This window comes from Artemia sp. Qi Xiang Cuo, chromosome 12, assembly GCF_049724085.1.
Source record: "Artemia sp. Qi Xiang Cuo chromosome 12, ASM4972408v1, whole genome shotgun sequence".
In the NCBI taxonomy this organism is placed as follows: Eukaryota; Metazoa; Arthropoda; class Branchiopoda; order Anostraca; family Artemiidae; genus Artemia; species Artemia sp. Qi Xiang Cuo.
In genome coordinates, this window is record NC_142805.1 from 4005819 (window position 1) to 4026631 (window position 20813).

Sequence of the window (20813 nt, forward strand, 5' to 3'; positions counted from 1 at the left end):
GTGTCATTGGTTACTGATCCCTGTTCTAAACCACATATTCTACCTAAATCTTGGAATATAGGTAGAAAATTCCAAATTTCTTATTTTTTTCAGTTTTTAGTGTACTTTCTATGTGGCTGCTCTATTTCACATGCTGGAAGATTTTCCTGGGGGAATAAGTCTAGCACCTTATGCATCTTTATAATATTAAACATGCCCTGAGGACCACCCATCAAATGAAAGACTGGTTAAAAAGGAATAATAGATAGTACATTGAGGGCGTGTTGCCTTCACAGATAGTTTATTTAAGGCAATGCTGTAGAATTACATCTGAAAAATTTAGAATAATACCCAATTCTAATCTTGTATAGAAAATTGGTTGACATTATCGAGTGATTTTCCTATTTCTTCTTGCTAGGGGGCTCTAAGTCTCCTGTTTAGGGTTTTCGGCAACGAGGATTTCAATTGTGTACGTCTCGTTTTGACCTGACACCATTTTGGAAGGGCTTCTGGCTATTTTTTTAGAACTCATATAAATTAAGATAATAGTTAACATTCCTGAATCAGCTACAAATGGCGACTGTTCCTCATTAGCCAGTTTTTCTGAGAAAAAACTTAAAAACGAAAAAAGTTTTTTTAATTTTTGGTTACTATGGGCTGTGGTTCGTTCTTTACTAAGTCAAAGCCACCGCTGCAACCTTGATCTGGATTTAGAGAACTAAAAACGATGCAAACACTTAAAAACCAACTTGCAAACACTTAAAAAGATGAAAAGAATGAAGATATGTGAAAAATTGGTCCAGCCCTCCGGGGGGGGGGGGGATCTAGTACCTTTATTGGGGAGTAGATCATTGGTAAAAACATTGGAAAATGTTATTTTCAGGCTTCCATTTTTGAATTCTTGCATCCTCTTGTGTATACCCCGGGAGGTATACACACAGCCGTAGCTCTACATATTTTAATACGTTTTTAAAACAACTCCTGAGGGATGCGTTTTGACTGTAGATAGCGTTACGCTGTTGAGGCTTGCATACCATTCTACTTTAGTTTAGGTTGTTTGTGTTACTGATGTTTGTGTTTTTGAGGGATGATTGCTTAACTATTTATTCAGTGGTCATATTAAGAAAAATATTCCCTAAAATCGCAGCAGAAGAAGCTAGTCCGGTAAGCTTTCTGAAAAACAAGCGTTCCATTTCAGGACCGCTAGCACCATCTATTGTTGAAACTAATCGCATATCAGCTGTGACAACCTTATGAAGTTGTCCCAACCTATTGGCCTTCTAATAAAATGCCATCTATATCTTGCTGAAAACTGAAGAACAGATTGCGCGGGAAACGCACAGGTAGAACAGTCCAAGAATGCATTGAGCGCTGTGTACATTATAACAGTGACCACTATATACAACGTTGCCACCCCTTGTCAGATTTTACTAGATCTTGTAAAAAGCACATCCACCTTGTAAACCTAGTAAAATAGGGGTCAAATCAAGTAAAATCGAATAAATCTAGTAAATATTTGCCAAAATCTAGTAAATTTTTTGCCCTCTCATCTGAAAGCATTTTGTTGGGAAAACGTACCGGAGGCGGTTGACTGTTGTCTCACTCTTCCTATGAGATTTATTCTGTGGTCCTAAAACACGACAAACTGCTCAAGTCCTTTGGCGTGAACTTCAACACTTTTGAAATCTGTTTTTTGAATCAAGATCTGGGCTTATCAGATCTGATTTTCTATTTTATAATTACGGTAGTCAGGCGATTAGTGAGAAGTAACAATTTTATATTTATGATAACAACTTTTCTCTCAGAACTAGCAAGTTTTTCTTAACAGTAACAAATTTTTCTAATAGCACTAACTTTTCCGTCAAAGATAACAAATTTCTCTTAAAAGTAACAATTTTTGTCAGTGATAACAACTTTTCTGTTAGAAGTAGAAGGTTTTCTGTCAAAGATACCAAAATTGTCATAGAAGTAACATTTTTTTCGTTTATGATAGTAAGTTTTCTGTCAGAAGTAGTAAGTTTTCCTTAGCACTAACAAATTTTCTCTTCGAAGTAACAGCGTTTTCCTTAATACTAACAAACTTTTACTTAACACACTCAAATTTCTCATGGAAGTGACAGGTATTTTCTTAACAGTAACAAATTTTTTTAATAGCATCAACCTTTCCGTCAATGATAACAAATTTCTCTTCAAAGTAACAATTTTTCGTCAATGATAACAAGTTATCTGTTAGAAGTAAGTAAGTGTTAGAAGTTTTCAGTCAAAGATACCAAATTTCTCATAGAAGTAACATTTTTTTCGTTATGTAACAAGTTTTCTGCCACAAATAGCAAGCTGTCCTTAACACTAACAAATTTTTTCTTGGTAGTATCAACTTTTCCTTAATACTAACAAACTTTTACCTAACACTATCAAATTTCTCTTAGAAGTAACATTTTTTCCCCGGTGATAACACGTTTTCTGCTTGAATCGTTTGTAAACAATACCGGGAAATCCGGCTCTCTCCATGGAAAGTTCCGGTAATCGTGTGTTATACGCCACTCACTCTATGTGTAAAACTTGAGTACAAACCGGTTTCATCATTACTTAAAAAAAAATGGCCTATATATTTACACATTAGAGGGATGGGTAAAGTATAGCGGTCCTGCATGCAAAGTGTGTTAGGTACAATTCTTCTGTGTATTATGAAGTAAGAATTGTTTCTGACTTCAAACTGTCCAAATACTTTACCCCCCCCCCCCCTTATGTGCAAATATATGGCCCAAATTATATATTTCTCATCTACTTTGTCGCTTGTCTTTATCTTGTTTCGTGCTAAGCTGAAAGAAACTAACGAAGAAACCAGTTTGTTCTCGAGTTTTACAAAGCGTAAACTTGAGTGAGTGGCGTAAAATACACGAGTACCAAAATTACTTCCCCCTACGGAAAATGAAAAAAAAAACTCAAATAAAATTCTCAAATTTGGAAAGCCTTATTTTCTGGGGGGGGGGGTATTTTCCATGGGGGTAAACGCCGGTCACCGTTATTGTCATCCCTGGAAGCATGTCTATTGGACCTTTTGACTATTTTTAAAAAGTTAATATTCAGAAATTTTGATCTCCAATGTCAAAGGAGGGGCCAGTGGGGGCAAGAAAAGTCACAGAAGGGAGGTTGATCATTTTTTACCCTTAAAAGTACTAGAACATTCCAGGCTGGAAGAAACTGTTTGGACCTAATGAATAACTGGGAACACATTTCCTACATATTTGAAGGCAAATAAGCCGAATGGCCAAAAGAAATCATATTAAGATGTCGCACAAGCAGAAAAAAATGCGCACTAGCTTCTTTTTAGTTTTTTTTTCATTTTGATGACAAAAAGTATTTACTAGCTTTCTCACGCCAATACGCGTGTCATGGCGAAAGCCACGACACGCGCACTTTTTTGGCAACATCTAGTAAAACGGAAGCCAATCTAGTAAATATTTTCGCCCAAAACTACTAAATTCCAAATGGTCTGAGTGGCAACGCTGACTGTATATCAGTGATTTCTACAGCTTGCAAAGACAGCATAACGAAAAAGCGAAAGAATGAGCAATATGTGACACACATAATTATTGTACGTCCATCAGTAACTATACCAAAATCGAGGCTTTATTACTACGATAAAGCTTTGAACAACTCGGATAACCTCCATCTTGTACTAAAATCTGTCACTCTAACTGCCAAAATGAATTTTTCAAGTATGATTCTATGCAATTCCAGAATACTGACGAATAAAGTGGACGAGTTAAAGCTTGTCTTACGCATCACATCAACAAAATTAGCAGTAATTACTGAATGAATATGAATTCAGTAAGTAAGTATGAATTTGAATGAAATTCAGTAAGAATGAATTCAGTAAGTAATTACTGAATGCTTGGAAATTAAAATAAACAGGCGCTATTAAAGGTTATCTGAACTTAATTAATACCAAGCGTGACAGACAAGTTACACGGCGCGGAGGTGGAGTAGACATTTACTGCCATGAAGACAACTCAGTAACCCCTCAGATTCATGTCATGAAACAATCTGGCTGTGGTGCAAGCTGAGAGGGCTACCAAACACGTACACTTGCATCATTCTAACAGCCTTATATTATCCTGAAAGTGCCCGTAAGAGACATGAATTAGTGACATCCCTGCAGCATCAAGTTGACACTTCGCAAACAATTCAGTAATCCAGTTATCATAGCTGGAGATTTTAACTAAGTCGATAAAAAGGGTATTTCACGTGTATTAGATCTGAAACAAGTGGTTGATATTCCCATTCATAAAAGTGGAAGCGTATTAGACCTCATACTAACGAATCTTGAAATGTTCTACGAACCACCAGTCTTCCTAAGTCCGACCACAAGATGTTCTGGTGGAAACCAAAAATCATATGTCAAAGCAATAAAAGATTAAAATAGATTACAGACTCCACAGTGAAAACTCCACCCAATATTTTGGCAGGTGGATCGCTAACTTAAACTTTGATCCTGTTTGTGCCATAACGAAAATATTAATGAAAAAGCCGAGATGTTTGATTACTTGATTCTACAGCAAAAGTACCATTAGTTTTTCCAGTCAAAGAGCGCACAGTTTGTGGAGCGGATAAGGCATGGCTAGATACCATGATCAAAGAACGATGTAAACTCCATGCTTCAGGAGACACATTGAATGCAAACAAGATGAGAAATGAAGTCGGCTTGGCCCTCCGAGCTTCCCAAAAAAGATACACACGGGAAAAAGTAGCCCCACTCCTAAAGTCAGTTGCACAAGGGGCATGCCGCAGTGAAACGGCTTAGTGGAAAAAGAATGGAACTAAAGTACGAATCAGCAATCAAAGCAAACAAACTTTTTACTCAGATTTGTATTGCTTACCCAACTATAAGTGACGAATAAATTAGTGACATCATTAACAGTTGCAGGATTGATGAAATCGTAGAGGTGTCAGAAATTGCACTTGTCTATGCAATCGGGTGGCTACGTTACAACTGTGCATTATACCCAGGTGACCTCCCATTAAATTGATGAAAGAATTCTCACCTTTCTTATCCAATCCACTTGCATCAGTAGCAAACCAGTGTTTCAAAGAACAGTTATTTCCAAAGATGTGGAAAGCTGCGTTTGTCCGTGTCATACCGAAAGTTAAGTCACCCCAGTCTTCTGATCAACTGAAACCCATATTGATAACTCCCAACTTAACAAAGGTAGCTGAGGGTTTTATTTACCCCTTTTTGTTACAGCAAATTGTGCCTTCGAAAGATCTCTACCAATATGGCTGTAGACAAGGTAGTAACACGGCAGTATATCTAGTACGAATGTACCACTTAATTGTAAAGTGGCTGGACACTTCTAATAATATTGTTGATTTACTTTTGGTGGACTACAGAAAAGAATTCGATCTTATGAAACACCTGACTGTATTAACAAATCTTAAGCAGATGGGAGTTTCAGTCAAATACTACTATTAGTGAGAGGGTTATTTAGGGGGGAGAAGGCAATAATTTTATCCTGAGTTTACCAAAGATATCTGTTCTGAAAGATCGGAAATAACCAGCGGCTGCCCCCAAGGAACGAAACTAGCTGCTCTTTTATTTCTTGCTTTCATTAACCCAATTCTAGTAGACTTTGAAGATCATTTTAAGTTCGTCGACGGCTTGTCTGCACTTCTCAAGTACACAGTACAGAATGCGATAGCAAAGAAGCAGTTTGACCAGACTTTTTTTGCGGACTTCATCACCCACTGTCAATCAAATGGCCTTCAAGTGTATGAATAAAAATCAAAAGTTCTGCAATTGAATCCACTCAAGCGGAACATTATAACCCCAGATGTGCCGTTTACAACTGATTTCTCTGCAACAATCCTAGGTGTAACATTTACAGGTGATTGCTCTTTTAAGCTGCATGTTGACAATGTTGCACACAAAGGTCACTACTCAATTACGAGTTTAACAAGTATGCGCAGGTAGGGTTTTCTTTGATGGATTTTTTTTTCTGATCAGGCCTATCCTCGAGTATTGCTATCCCGTTTGGGGTCCCCAAACTCAAAACACTGATTACATGTCGGCATAACTTGAAGATGTCCAAAAACATGCTACTAAAATAATACTTGAACTTCGCTTCAGTAGCTACACAAGTGCTCTATAAATCTTAAACTTGCCCTCATTCGCTTGATTAAGTTTTGGAAAATGCTATTACCAATCAAGAAACACCAATCTATTTTTCCACCATCTGCACTGATCAGCATAATCAATAGGCATCATAATAAACTACGACTCGTCAAGTGCCGCACGAACAGGTTTGTATACCCCTCCGAGCCATATTGTGTAAGCGTATTTAAAAAGTGAACTTTTTCTTCTCATTTTCTATTTTTTTTACGATTGTAAAAGTATTTTTTTAGTGCTACAATTGCTATTTAAAGAGACAAATAGGAAACACGAATGAATTTTCGGAGCAGGCTCCACCTTATGTGTGTGCGAACAATTTGCCCTATGAAATAAACTTAAGACTTAACGAACTGAACATAAAAAGAATGAAAATATACTCTGTTTAGGCCCGGAGACAACATACTTGCTTGTACTTGCCTCAGGAAGCATGCTTCCTGGTGCTGTGATCTGGCAGGCAGGGCAGTTGAATGAAAAGCTATTCATCTTATGTTAGTGGTGCAGTGATCTCCAGCCCGCCAGTTGGCTGCAGGTCCAGTTTTGCTGCAGGTCAGTTGGCTGCAGGCTTTTTGCTAATTTCCATATCGCTCAGTTTCTGCTAACATTGATTCATGATTTGGTAACGTATCGCCTGGACATATAGATCGGCGCACATAAATACAAGTTTAGTGGGAGGGGGAGGAAAGGGCAGGAGAGGCAGGAAAGTTTTTTTTTAGAAGGGTAGCATGTACTTTGAAAGATATGTAAATAATTACACTTTAAAGATTTGTATTTATCAATCCAAACTGTGTAGTTTCGTAAGAGTTTTTATATTTGACAAGTCATCTTGGAGGGAGGAGCAGACTCCTGATAAAATCTGTGCTAAATTTGTCCTGTGTTTGAAATCTGGTGTTCCTAAATTTAGTCGTTATTTTAAATATCTATTGCTTAAAGAAGGTCTATATCTGCTTCCTTTTTATTCAGTTTTAAGCATTCTTTGTGCTGACATTTTTGTCTATATACGTGTATTCCGTTCACAAGCTTAAGATCTTACTGAAGGCATTTTGGGTATCAATAGTAAAACTATAGTAACTATAAAAACTATAGGTGGCAATAGTAAAAAGCTATAAGCACCAAAGGGAAAGTGGTTTACCAACACATAGTTAAAGTTTTTGCTCTTAGAAATTGGCTCTAAGAAGGCATTCGGACCTTAACTTTAATTAACTACAGTTGAAGTATAATCAACTTCCAGCATTTTGCCCACTGAATTATAACTACAATGATTGTTTTACCCTCAAAATCTAGTTGAATTTTTGTAACTCCTGGGATCTTAGGTATTTAAAAAGGATCTCGGGAAGGTGGCCTTAAGGTATTTTTAAAGGTGGCCTTAAGGTATTTTAAAAGGTGGCCTTAGGGTATTTTAAGTTCGTCTGAAAATTTTGCCAGACGACCCGGCTATTGACTGTATACCTGCCTTGACTGTATTCAAGTTAACTGCAGTCAGCTATTATAGCTCTGGGTCAAACACACCTTAATTTTTTTTCGGGGGGGGGGCTGTACTGGAGTATGGTGTAATTTGTACTTTATTTACGTATTTGCGCATAGTAAAATTAATGGGGTAAAATCATATCCAGAACTTGGAATTATATTTTTTTTCTTCATTAAGATTTAATATTATAAATAATGACCTGAAACCAGTAATAGTCTAAATTGTGGACGTTTTCGGTGATTATGTTTATATTAGGTTGGTGAATATGGTCTCTTTTAAATGGTGCTGCTGTTGGAAATACAATGCAGCAGTAAATAGTATATTTCTGTGATAAGATCCTAAACACCCTCAGTGAGTAAGACAGTAAATACGTATTTTTGAAAAGTTATCAATTAGTACTCGAGGAAACACCCTAAGTGCCTTCAGTAATCATTTAAAATAAGAAACTTGATATAAACCTGATTACAATTAAATTTCTTCTAATTTTTTTTTTTCAGATGAAAAATATGACGTAATTGGCAACGAAAAGGAAGCAGACTAAGGTCACCAATTTTAAAACGAATTTCTGCTCTCATTGGAATCAGCTTAATTAGTGATCGGAATAATAAAAATAATGAAGTGCAAAGATAATCTAATATTGTTTATAGCTTCAATTAGCTATGCGTTTACTATATCAATTTTTGCGAAACCAGTGGCTCGCTTAATTAGTGATAACCCCTCCTGGGTTTTGAATTTGAGCTTTATAGTTACGACGTATTTTTTGGTTATTCTTCCTATTTATTTGGTTGGAACAAATAACAGATTTGCCAGCTTTTTTGGCCTCCACAAAGAAATTGAATATACTGATGTTAAGAAAGAGGAAACTCAGAATAATAGGACAGAAGATTCTAGAAAATCTAAATATGTGAAGTTATTGATGTGTTTCTGTGCTTTGCAAGCGTCTTATTTAACTTGGGGAATATTACAGGAAAAGATAATGACTACTGATTATGTCAAATCTGATGGGACAAAAGAAAAATTTAGGGATTCTCAGTTTATTGTGTTTATTAACCGTGTTCTTGCTTTCACCTTGTCAGGGATTATACTATTTTTCCAGAAGAGGCTTAATGACAGAACTCCTTTGTATCAATACTCATTTTGTTCTGTTTCCAATATTTTAAGTTCGTGGTTTCAGTATGAAGCTTTGAAATATATTTCATTTCCAATACAAGTTGTTGCCAAGTCATGTAAGGTTATACCTGTCATGGTTGTCAGCACAGTTGTTTCGAAGAAATCTTATAAAAAATCGGATTATTTTATGGCGTTGATCATTTCTCTGGGAATGATTGCGTTTTTGAGCGGAGTTCCAAGTAAATCCGACGTATCGACTGCAACCACCATATCAGGAGTGATACTTCTGGTATCTTATCTTGGTGCAGACAGTTTCACTTCGAGTTGGCAGTCCCAACTATTCACCATTTATAAACAGTCGGAAATCCAGATGATGTTTGGAGTTAACACCATGTCTGTGCTCCTGACAACAGTGTCTCTATTCCTCACCGACGGATTTACGTATTCGTTTTCGTTCATGGAACGTCATCCCATTTTCATACTAGACTGTACACTAACAGCTATTGCTTCTGCTTCTGGGCAATTTGCTATTTTTTATACAATTGCTGAATTTGGCCCTATGATCTTTGCTCTGTTGATGACACTTAGGCAAGGGTTATCAGTGTTATTATCGTGCATAATTTATAATCATGTTATTGAACCTGTTGGTATATTAGGAGTGGTGATTATTTTTTCTGCTCTGATATATAAGGGCACAACATCAGGTAAAACGGGGAAACTTGTTCAGTCGCCGCAGAAAGACGAAGTAGTCTGAATTCTGATATTTTGGTGTATGGATTAGCTTATGTGTATGGATGCGGGTTTCAAGGAAACTCTGGTAATGTTCAGTTATCTAATATTAACCTCTGCCTTGTTATGTTGTAATTTTTGGAGGTAATTACAATAAATATTTTTTAATTTGAGCGTTTTTGTCGTCGTGTAGCATTGTTGCAGGGATAGCTGCAACTTAAAAAGGGCAAACAACAGCCCACAGGAACCGAAAGTTTAAAATCGAGAATGAAAACAAAAATTGCCAGGAAAATTTCATTTAAATTTGATGGCAGAATAGTAAATACTAACTTTTTTTTATTGTAAATAATAATTTTTGGGAAATTTGAAAAGCAGCCTGAAATCCTTCGAATATGGTGGCAGATGGAAATAAAAAAATTAAATTACTGTTGGAATCACCTTTGACAAAAACTTTTAACTGGAAAAATTTAGCCCCTCAGTAAAAAAAAAAAATATTTGTACCCAATTCCGAAATTCTTTTTTTTCGCTGTCTTCCTTTTGCAATTTCAGTACAAAAAAAAATAGTTCTCACTTCAGTACCTCCAATCTTTTTTTAATTTATAATTGCAGCAGTCGCTGCAGCCAAGTAAAGAGCAAACCGCGGCTCTTTGTAACCGAAATTAAATAAAAACTAAATTTTTAGTATTACTGTCTCATGAAAAAATATCTCAAATTTTTTTTATAAACTTTTTTTCAATTAATTTTTTTTTAAAGTCTGCAAAATTTTGGGTTTTGCTCTGTGCTTATAAACAAAAACTTTATTATTTGGTATCCCTTGTCTTGAGACTACATTGTGTATAAATTTCCGCTTGATCTGAGAAAAACAATGACTTTTTTTTATAAAAAGGGGTCTGTAAGTTTGAATAAAAGTTCCTCCAATTGGGTAGGAATGTAAATTGAATGTAACCTCTAGTAAGGTATCAAACATCTCAGAAGTTTAGGTTCGACATGGAAAAGGAAAAAACGAAAAAAAACAGCAAGGGGTCAGCAACTTCTGGCCATGCGTAGTATAGTTTTACCCAATATCTATCCCCTCAGTTGTTCAGCTTTAGGTATTTATAGACCACAACCAGCGAATTTCAACGATGAAATGGAGCTGAAACGGGCTCTGAAACTGTATTTCTGTTTCCCTCTCTACAGAGGAACTTTTAATTTGATTTGGCTGAGGTTTTAGTGCGATATAGCCTCTAAGTCTAGACTTACTTGACTTACTAAGGTTTGTTTTGGGCCTCTTCTTTCACCAGTCGGTTGATGTAACTCTTGTAAAATCTTCTATCCTCTGCGAAGCGGAGAAAGTACGTCAAGTTGAGTGACGAGAAGTTGGCTTTCCATCATTTTGGGGGGAGCGGCTTTGGAGAAACTTCGTGTTGGAGATTCTATCGTGGTCTCCATGATACCAGCAATACATTGTAATGATTTTGTTACAAAGGTAGCGAGGCGGTACCGATAAACCGTTTTTAGAGTCCAAGATGTACATGTATAGATGGTGATATAGATGGCGTATTTTGGGGGGAGCGGTTTTGGAGAAACTTCGTGTTGGAGATTCTATCGTGGTCTCCATGATACCAGCAATACATCGTACCGATTTTGTTACAATGGTAGCGAGGTGGTACCGAAAATCCGTTTTTAGAGTCCAAGATGCGCAGGTCTAGATGGCGTATTTTGGGGGGAGCGGTTTTGGAGAAACTTCGTGTTGGAGATTCTATCGTGGTCTCCATGATACCAGCAATACATCGTACCGATTTTGTTACAAAGGTAGCGAGGCGGTACCGATAAACCGTTTTTAGAGTCCAAGATGCACAGGTATAGATGGTGATATAGATGGCGTATTTTGGGGGAGCGGTTTTGGAGATTCTATCGTGGTCTCCATGATACCAGCAATACATCGTACCGATTTTGTTACAAAGGTAGCGAGGCGGTACCGATAAACTGTTTTTAGAGTCCAAGATGCACAGGTATAGATGGTGATATAGATGGCGTATTTTGGGGGAGCGGTTTTGAAGAAACTTCGTGTTGGAGAATCTATCGTGGTCTCCATGATACCAGCAATACATCGTACCGATTTTGTTACAAAGGTAGCGAGGCGGTACCGATAAACCGTTTTTAGAGTCCAAGATGTACAGGTATAGATGGTGATATAGATGGCGTATTTTGGGGGGAGCGGTTTTGGGGAAACTTCGTGCTGGAGATTCTATCGTGGTCTCCATGATACCCGCAATACATCGTACCAATTTAATTACAAAGGTAGCGATGTAGTACCGATATACCGTTTTTAGAGTCCAAGATGTACAGGTATAGATGGTGATATAGATGGCGTATTTTGGGGGGAGCGGTTTTGGAGAAACTTCGTGCTGGAGATTCTATCGTGGTCTCCATGATAACAGCAATACATCGTACCGATTTTGTTACAAAGGTAGCGTTGCGGTACCGATAAACCGTTTTTAGAGTCCAAGATGATCAGGTATAGATGGTGATATAGATGGCGTATTTTGGGGGAAGCGGTTTTGGAGAAACTTCGTGTTGGAGATTCTATCGTGGTCTCCATGAAACCAGCAATACATCGTACCGATTTAGTTACAAAGGTCGCGAGGCGGTAACGATAAACCGTTTTTAGAGTACAAGATGTACAGAGATAGATGGTGATATAGATGGCGTTGTTCGGGGGGGAGCGGTTTTTGAGAAACTTCGTGTTGAAGATTCTATCGTGGTCTCCATGATACCAGCAATACATCGTACCGATGTAGTTACAAAGGTAGCGAGGCGGTACCGATAAACCGTTTTTAGAGTCCAAGATGCACAGGTATAGATGGTGATATAGATGGCGTATTTTGGGGGGAGCGGTTTTGGAGAAACTTCGTGTTGGAGATTCTATCGTGGTCTCCATGATACCAGCAATACATCGTACCGATATTGTTACAAAGGTAGCGAGGTGGTACCGAACAACCGTTTTTAGAGTCCAAGATGCGCAGGTATAGATGGCGTATTTTGGGGGGAGCGGTTTTGGAGAAACTTCGTGTTGGAGAATCTATCGTGGTCTCCATGATACCAGCAATACATCGTACCGATTTTATTACAAAGGTAGCGAGGCGGTACCGATAAACCGTTTGTAGAGTCCAAGATGTACAGGTATAGATGGTGATATAGATGGCGTGTTTTGGGGGGAGCGGTTTTGGAGATTCTATCGTGGTCTCCATGATACCAGCAATACATCGTACCGATTTTGTTACAAAGGTAGCGAGGCGGTACCGATAAACCGTTTTTAGAGTCCAAGATGCACAGGTATAGATGGTGATATAGATGGCGTATTTTGGGGGGAGCGGTTTTGGAGAAACTTCGTGTTGGAGATTCTATCGTGGTCTCCATGATAACAGCAATACATCGTACCGATTTTGTTACAAAGGTAGCGTTGCGGTACCGATAAACCGTTTTTAGAGTCCAAGATGCTCAGGTATAGATGGTGATATAGATGGCGTATTTTGGGGGAAGCGGTTTTGGAGAAACTTCGGGTTGGAGATTCTATCGTGGTCTCCATGAAACCAGCAATACATCGTACCGATGTAGTTAAAAAGGTAGCGAGGCGGTAACGATAAACCGTTTTTAGAGTACAAGATGTACAGTGATAGATGGTGATATAGATGGCGTATTTCGGGGGGGAGCGGTTTTTGAGAAACTTCGTGTTGAAGATTCTATCGTGGTCTCCATGATACCAGCAATACATCGTACCGATGTAGTTACAAAGGTAGCGAGGCGGTACCGATAAACCGTTTTTAGAGTCCAAGATGCACAGGTATAGATGGTGATATAGATGGCGTATTTTGGGGGGAGCGGTTTTTGAGAAACTTCGTGTTGTAGATTCTATCGTGGTCTCCATGATACCAGCAATACATCGTACCAATTTTGTTACAAAGGTAGCGAGGCAGTACCGATAAACCGTTTTTAGAGTCCAAGATGTACAGGTATAGATGGTGATATAGATGGCGTCTTTTGGGGGGAGCGGTTTTGGAGAAACTTCGTGTTGGAGATTCTATCGTGGTCTCCATGATACCAGCAATACATCGTACCGATTTTATTACAAAGGTAGCGAGGCGGTACCGATAAACCGTTTTTAGAGTCCAAGATGTACAGGTATAGATGGTGATATAGATGGCGTGTTTTGGGGGGAGCGGTTTTGGTGAAACTTCGTGTTGGAGATTCTATCGTGGTCTCCATGATACCAGCAATACATCGTACCGATTTTGTTACAAAGGTAGCGAGGCAGTACCGATATACCGTTTTTAGAGTCCAAGATGTACAGGTATAGATGGTGATATAGATGGCGTATTTTGGGGGGAGCGGTTTTGGGGAAACTTCGTGTTGGAGATTCTATCGTGGTCTCCATGATACCCGCAATACATCGTACCGATTTTGTTACAAAGGTAGCGAGGCGGTACCGATAAACCGTTTTTAGAGTCCAAGATGTACAGGTATAGATGGCGTATTTTGGGGGGAGCGGTTTTTGAGAAACTTCGTGTTGGAGATTCTATCGTGGTCTCCATGATACCAGCAATACTTCGTACCGATTTTGTTACAAAGGTAGCGAGGCGGTACCGATAAACCGTTTTTAGAGTCCAAGATGTACAGGTATAGATGGTGATATAGATGGCGTATATTGGGGGGAGCTGTTTTAAAGAAACTTCGTGTTGGAGATTCTATCGTGGTCTCCATGATACCAGCAATACATCATACCGATTTTGTTACAAAGGTAGCGAGGCGGTACCGATAGACCGTTTTTAGAGTCCAAGATGTACAGGTATAGATGGTGATAGGGGTGATGAGCGAGTTGAATAGTCCCACTTTAAGTATTGTTGATAAGTTTTTGCTCCTCCAGATGGGCATTAGAGTTTTAAAGCTGGATTCTTATATATTCCTCTAGTCTAGGAATACATAAAACCAAAAACTACTTGAAAAACAAATGATTTTTTTTGCGGGGGGCTGGGTATAGGGCAAAATCATGGGATGCTAAAGCTCGACAACACTGAACCATCGTTTGATTTCAATTTAAATGTCTGAGACATAATTTTATTTCTTCATGTTTTTGGTACTACAGGTGAATGATTGTTGTGTTTGAGTACCCCTTGTTAGAGGCTATACTTTTTGTAATTCCATCATAATTCGGAAGTTCCTTTTTAATGGAAAATTTCAGGTCTCCTCTCTAAAGAGATTTTTTTTCTTAATACGATTGGACTAAAATTTTTATGTGATATAGTCTCTAGTTTAAAAATACCTTAAGGAAAAAGGAAAAAGATTCTGCAAACAAATTTTTGGTAGATATAGGCCGAACAAAGATTTTTAGGGACTGGGAACATTTTCTGCTGCAAATAAAACGTTCTAAAGAAATTTGTGAAGTAATTATTGCATTTGGAAAGAGCGTCTAATGGCAAATCGAATGGTCTCTTTATCTTTGAGCTAGGAAATCAAATCATGATGTGAAGCATTTACTGGTGTTTTATTATCTTGAAAAGTAGTTGAATAAAGTTTAGGATTTATGAAAATGAAGGCATACCGATCAAAAGAAATATCTAGAGTCAGATCGAAACAAAAAGTACACTATTAGAACCGCCTTGTCCGAACCTCAATATAGGAAACTTACCGTTCCTTGGCTTGAACAAAAAGGGAGGTATAATCGCTGGAAAATCAAGAAAAGGGGCTGAAACCACGATATTCTGCATATACGGCATTTTCTTTTCTTTTTCTCTCATAACGGGGCACTGGATCAGCGTAGAGAGCTGTTTAATGGCTCATTTTAAAGGAAATTGATGGGGTTAGAAACTTTTTCTAATTTAAAAAAAAATTAAAAGGTATAATAGGGAACGACCGATATGGGTTTTTGGGGTCCGATATCAATGCCGATACATCGGTATCGTGCCGATATAATTTGCCAATAAATTCCCCTCCTTTAAAAAACCTTACCTAAAGTTAAACCCCCCATTCTCTACCGATATTCATACTCACATGTTTCTTACTGGTGTATGACACACCAAAGAACAGCCTCACTAATTCACTGTGAATTCCAAACATTAAGCTATTTACAAGAATTGTTTGATTTTCTTTACCTTTTCAAATGAGCAGCATCTGAGGTCACAAACCAAATGGTGGATATTTGTGGAAGTGACAAATAAGAAAAAAATTAAGCGAAAAAGCTGTTTTAGTTATATAAACACAAATATATGAAAATCTGACTAATTGATTATCCAAAACCCAAATTTAAATAGCGAAAATTTTAGTCATTCACATATTACTGTGGAAACTTTACTTCACATGTCAAGCACACTGGATACATGGGTGCTGTTAGAGTTTTAAGTTTGGATTTGGGATTGAAAGAATGTATTCAAATTTTTACCCTAGATAATTGGATAGATGTATTTTATTCATAATTAATTAAGCATCAAGGACTACCTGGTACTAATCCTCTACAGGTTCCTAGGCCTGTAAAGTAGGGGGAATGATATTGTTGCGAGTCTAAATGAGTGTTATTGCGTCGAATATGAGACAAAGAAGAAGAGACAATCGCCACATCTCTGACATAGTTCCAATTATAATAGTTATCATTTTGGAATGAGTTAAAAATGGAGATTTTATTCACTAGAGAGTTAAAAAAAAAACGAAAAAAACAAATACAGCTTTAAACTTTTGTTTTCTCTGCTCCGTGGTTCGTTTACAAGCTTGAAGCTGTTGGTGCAACCGTGATAATGAGAGGAAGGTTGATATAACTAGGGCCAGTGGCGGATCCAGAGGGGGGGGGTGAGGGGGCGCACACCCCAAACGTTGTATAAAGTAGTGTAATTTACTTAGTTAACTCAAGTTTGCGTTAGTTAAACTTGCTCCAACCGCAAGTTCATCGGATCAATCTATTTTGCACACAATTATAATAGTTACCATTTTTGAACGAGTTAAAAATCGAGATTTTATTCACTAGAGAGTTAAAAAAAACAACAACAAAAAAGAAACGAAAAAACAAACACAATTTAAACTTTTGTTTCCTCTGATCGGTGGTTCGTTTTTTACAAGCTTGAAGCTGTTGGTGCAACCGTGATAATGAGAGGAAGGTTGATATGACTAGGGCCTAGGGCACTTTTTGTGGATGTTAAGGAGTCTGGAAAAACGTGAAAAGGGTAAAAAATTTGGCATTGGACTTTACAGTCCCTACCGGTGGTGCTGATATCCGTTTCTTGGCCCTTCAGCCAGGAAGTGTAATGGGAGGTTGAGGGCCAACCATCCTGTGCTTCAGTCAATGGAAAAGCATGGAGACAAATAAAGTAGTTACGAAACTTAAAACTGTTTTATTTTTACTGTTAACTTTATATTTTGCCTTGAAGTGTAAGGCTTTATCGCCCCCAAAATTGGATATAGACCATTTTGTTTCAAACAATTCTAAACAAAAAAAATATGTTGTCTCATTTCTGATTGCTTTATGTTTTTTTGGGATGTTTTTGAGCCACAGACTATTTGCAAATCTCATAAAAAAAAAGTTGTTATCCATTTTTTCCCAATTAATTAATGCTTAAATAGTCCATTGGCTATAGAATACTCATTCTAAGAAAAAATTTATATCTTATTTCTCATTGCTAGATTTTTTTCTATAGGAAGGTAGAGAGCATGGGCGTATCCAAGATTTTTGTTCGAGGGGGGAGGGTTACAACAGAAACTTTTAAAAACGTATCAAAGATTTTTTTATATTCATATTTGTTGCGTTTTTAAGAGTCGGACTGACATTTTATTTTAGGAAGGGGTTGAAACCCTGTATCCCCCTTGAGTAACGCCTTGGTAAAGAGCCATGCATTATTGCAATTTTGTAGGCTGTGTATTTTATCAATTTCCTCTATTAATTAGTGCTGAATTCGGCCCTAAGATCAGCAGCATACCTGAATAGGCATAGAGAACGTATTCTAAAAAAAGGTCTGGTGTATTCTTGCTCATTGCTTGTCATTCACAGAATATTAATTTTATTTCAGATTTTGGAAAACTTGAAGGCGTGTATGAACTGTTATCTTCACTAATTAACTATTTACCTTGAAAAATCCAAATTACGCTGATAAGACTAAACCTAAATCCTAAGATCAGTTGTGTTTCCCATCTCAAGAAGACAATGTCTTATAAAGTTTTAACGCGGTATTTATTGCAGAAATCTCCCAGCGTACAAACCCAGTGCCGAAGTAAAGTCATAATGACCCCCGGTGAAACGTTGCACGAATATTTGCAAAATGGCCGCGTACCCAGTGGAAAGATATATGCTAAGAACCCTGCTATTGTAAAGGAAAAACTTATCTCTATTGCCAAAGGAGGAAGCAATCAGCTTCAAGTAATCACTGACTTTGATTATACTATGACTAAAGCATACCATGACGGAAAGAGAGGATTGACCTGTTATGGTAATTTTCTTTCACTACTGCTATGTGATTAGTTTCGTTTTTTGTTTTTTTTGTGTTTTTTTCGGCGCTTCTTTTTTTTTTTTCTTTTGCTTCTTCGTGAATCTATGATTGCTTTCTTTATAAACAGCAAGTTTTACTGAAAACATTGCTATACTATTGGTTTTTATTATGGACATAGGAATTTGTTGGGGGGGGGGGAGAATAAAATTTGGATGATGTAAAACTAGGCGACATTTATATGGAAATAATTACCAATTATTGCAATAATTATAAATATTTCGGGGGGTCGAGGGAAAGAGAACTTGTAAGAAGTGATTCTACCCCCTTGGGTAAATGCTTGTTACTTAGTTAAAAATTGAATCGTCCAGTAAAATAAATGTTTTTAGCAATTCAAAATCTGGGCTATATTAGTTGTACCAGTGTGCTTCGCATTGCGGAAACCTTGCCCCAGTGAAGGCATCCAGACTGAACTTAGTTCAAATGCTATATGGATACTTGCAAGAAGTCGTTTTTTTCTATTCCCGTAAACGAACTGAGCTAGCTTCTTTGCCGTTGCTGTTGCTGTTGTGTAGTTTTTCCCTGCTGTTGTTGGAATACTGGAGAGATTTGTCGACAACCATTCCGATTCAGGTCTAATGGTGAAAGCCAACTCCTCAGTAGCAGCCATCTGATTCTTGTGAAGCAGCCTCTGATTCTTGTGAAAAGGTTAGTTCATTCTCCTTTCAACTTTTCTCTCCAGAAGGAAAATTTAGATTTACATACCTACTGTGAACATATCAATCAATAAAAGTATGTGCTCAAAGAGCCAGTGGAAGCAGATTTTCCTTCTGTTTATGGAAAAACAGTCCAGACAGCTGAAAGTGTTGGGACACCCGCCTCAATATCAAGACGCCAACGTTGCTGATTCTACCCTTCAGATACTTCTCTTTTTTACACAGACTTTGTCCTTTCCCCATACCTCAAGCAGCTATGTAAAGAACTCAATTAAAGACTTCTTAACCACCGAGCTACAACATTTCAAATCCAACTTTTCTTCCCCCGTTTTATCGTTGATGCTGTGTTAGCCGAGGTTGTGACAAAGGTAAATAAAAGTTCAAATAGGGATAAAATACTTTTAATAGAGATTGTTTCACAAACAGTGATAGAAACTCACAAAAATTACCGGACATTTCGGTCAAATATGCAGTGACCGTCATCAGTAGTAAAACTAAACTAAAACAATTTAAAACAATAGTTTATATACGAAATTAAATAAAAAACTACATATTGTTTAATTCTCTAATTCTTTTCAAAGCAAAGGCGCAAGCTAGCCTCGTTGACCTTCTTGGATTCGGTTCATTAGCGTTCGATGATATAACACTTGGACAGAGGTCAACTACATTGGGTGAATTGAACTTTACTCTGTCAGATTTTAATAAATTAACGTATATAGAGTTCAGCCCAAGTTCACCTGTGTCCCGATTCAAAGCTATATTCTTGAATAAGATTTGCTTTATTTGAAGAGTTTCACGAAAATTTTGCTTTAAACCCCGGTCCCTAGAAATCAAAAAGACATTATCGAACAAAATAAAATGATCTGGAAAATTGAAAATATGTTCTGAAAGGGCTGCAGTACGTATAACAAATATGTTTTCAGAAGATATTTTCAATTTTACAGACCATTTTATTTTGTTCGATAATGTCTCTTGGATTTCTAGGGATCGGGGTTTAAAGCAAAATTTCTATCACTGTTCTGAAACACTGTCTATTAAAAGGATTTTGTCCCTATTTGAACATTTATTTATCGTCATGGAAAGGCAGTGTGGTCTCCGAAATTATCTATGTGACAAAGGTGCAAAAATAAAAGCAGTTCTGTTTCTCTGAGACTAGCCTCCTTGCTGACCTAACTGTCCAGCAAGCCAAATGGAGGTCTAGCCAATAAGCGAGGCACATAATCCCAATAAAGTTTTTGAAACTCTTGGTGCGTGCAGCAGGTACTTTTTGTCGACTGTGCATTCACTCTTGATTGCATTCTCCCTGTTATCAAGACTTCTGCAGAGCGTTCATGTAGTATGCTAAGGCCACTTAAAACATACCTCTGAAATCAGACAGGAGAGGACAGGAAGAATGGTCTTGTACACATCAATTGCATCGATTATCATTAGCAACATTGGCGCCCATAAGCTGAATTTTAGGGGGGGGGCTTAACTGGTCTAATCGGCACTTCCAAAGCAGTATAATTTAAATCTCAAAACAAAAATATAAAATATAAGGCAGTATCATTCAGCCAGGGAGGCTGGAGAGTCCCACTGCCCCCCCCCCCCACATGGGTGCCCATGAATAACAATCATCAATTGCGATGTCAAGATGGATACTGAGAACTAAATCAAGCGAATTTGGAAGAAATCAAGGCGAATTGAAATATGAAAAGTATTTACAGTACTTATGCTGTTTTGTATCTGATTCAAGGATTAACAAGATTAGACCTAAATAATGAGTTAATTGAACTCGTTATTTTATCTTTTTCTAGTAGCATAGTAATAAATAAGCTCAAAAAGTGGACTTTGACAATAATATACTTAGATGCTGGTAGACTTCCGGTAGCTTTAGGGGTGGGCCCTCCCTTAACGGAAATCCTAAATACGTCATTGCTAGTATGCGCTGAATAACCCTTAATAGCTGACTATCAGAGCCTCATTTTTATTTTTACAATTTTGATTTTTACATTTTGATTACATTTTGATTTTTGTCTTTATTTCGGTTTCTAAGACGGTTCTTGGTAGACACTGTCAACGAAATTTTTTAAAAGTGTGTGGGAAAAATTCAATGATGAAACCTAATCTTGTAAATAAAGCTCAGAAAGTGTTTTATGAGAAAATAATTTATGGTGTTAAATACACTCAGAATTATTTTCTATACAGTTGCCTTGATAGAA

The 20813-nt window shown here is 37.4% G+C and overlaps 2 protein-coding genes across 5 annotated transcripts in view; both read left to right on the forward strand.

Annotated features, from left to right (window-relative positions):
* The window catches only part of sll (adenosine 3'-phospho 5'-phosphosulfate transporter 1), a 242696-nt gene extending 233089 nt beyond the window's left edge, over window positions 1-9607 (forward strand). For 3 of the 4 annotated variants that reach the window (XM_089097482.1, XM_089097480.1, XM_089097481.1), the window contains exon 2: window positions 8111-9607. In XM_089097482.1, coding sequence (XP_088953608.1) covers window positions 8227-9477 — 1251 coding nt within the window. In that variant the 5' untranslated portion in view covers window positions 8111-8226 and the 3' untranslated portion in view covers window positions 9478-9607. The remainder of the gene's footprint in view (window positions 1-8110) is intronic. The other variant, XM_089097483.1, reaches the window with a different exon arrangement.
* The window catches only part of LOC148945672 (cytosolic 5'-nucleotidase 3-like), an 81456-nt gene that overhangs the window by 36214 nt on the left and 24429 nt on the right, over window positions 1-20813 (forward strand). Inside the window, exon 2 of the mRNA XM_089097485.1 lies at window positions 17483-17899. Within this exon, the coding sequence (XP_088953611.1) occupies window positions 17617-17899 (283 nt within the window). The 5' untranslated portion in view covers window positions 17483-17616. The remainder of the gene's footprint in view (window positions 1-17482; window positions 17900-20813) is intronic.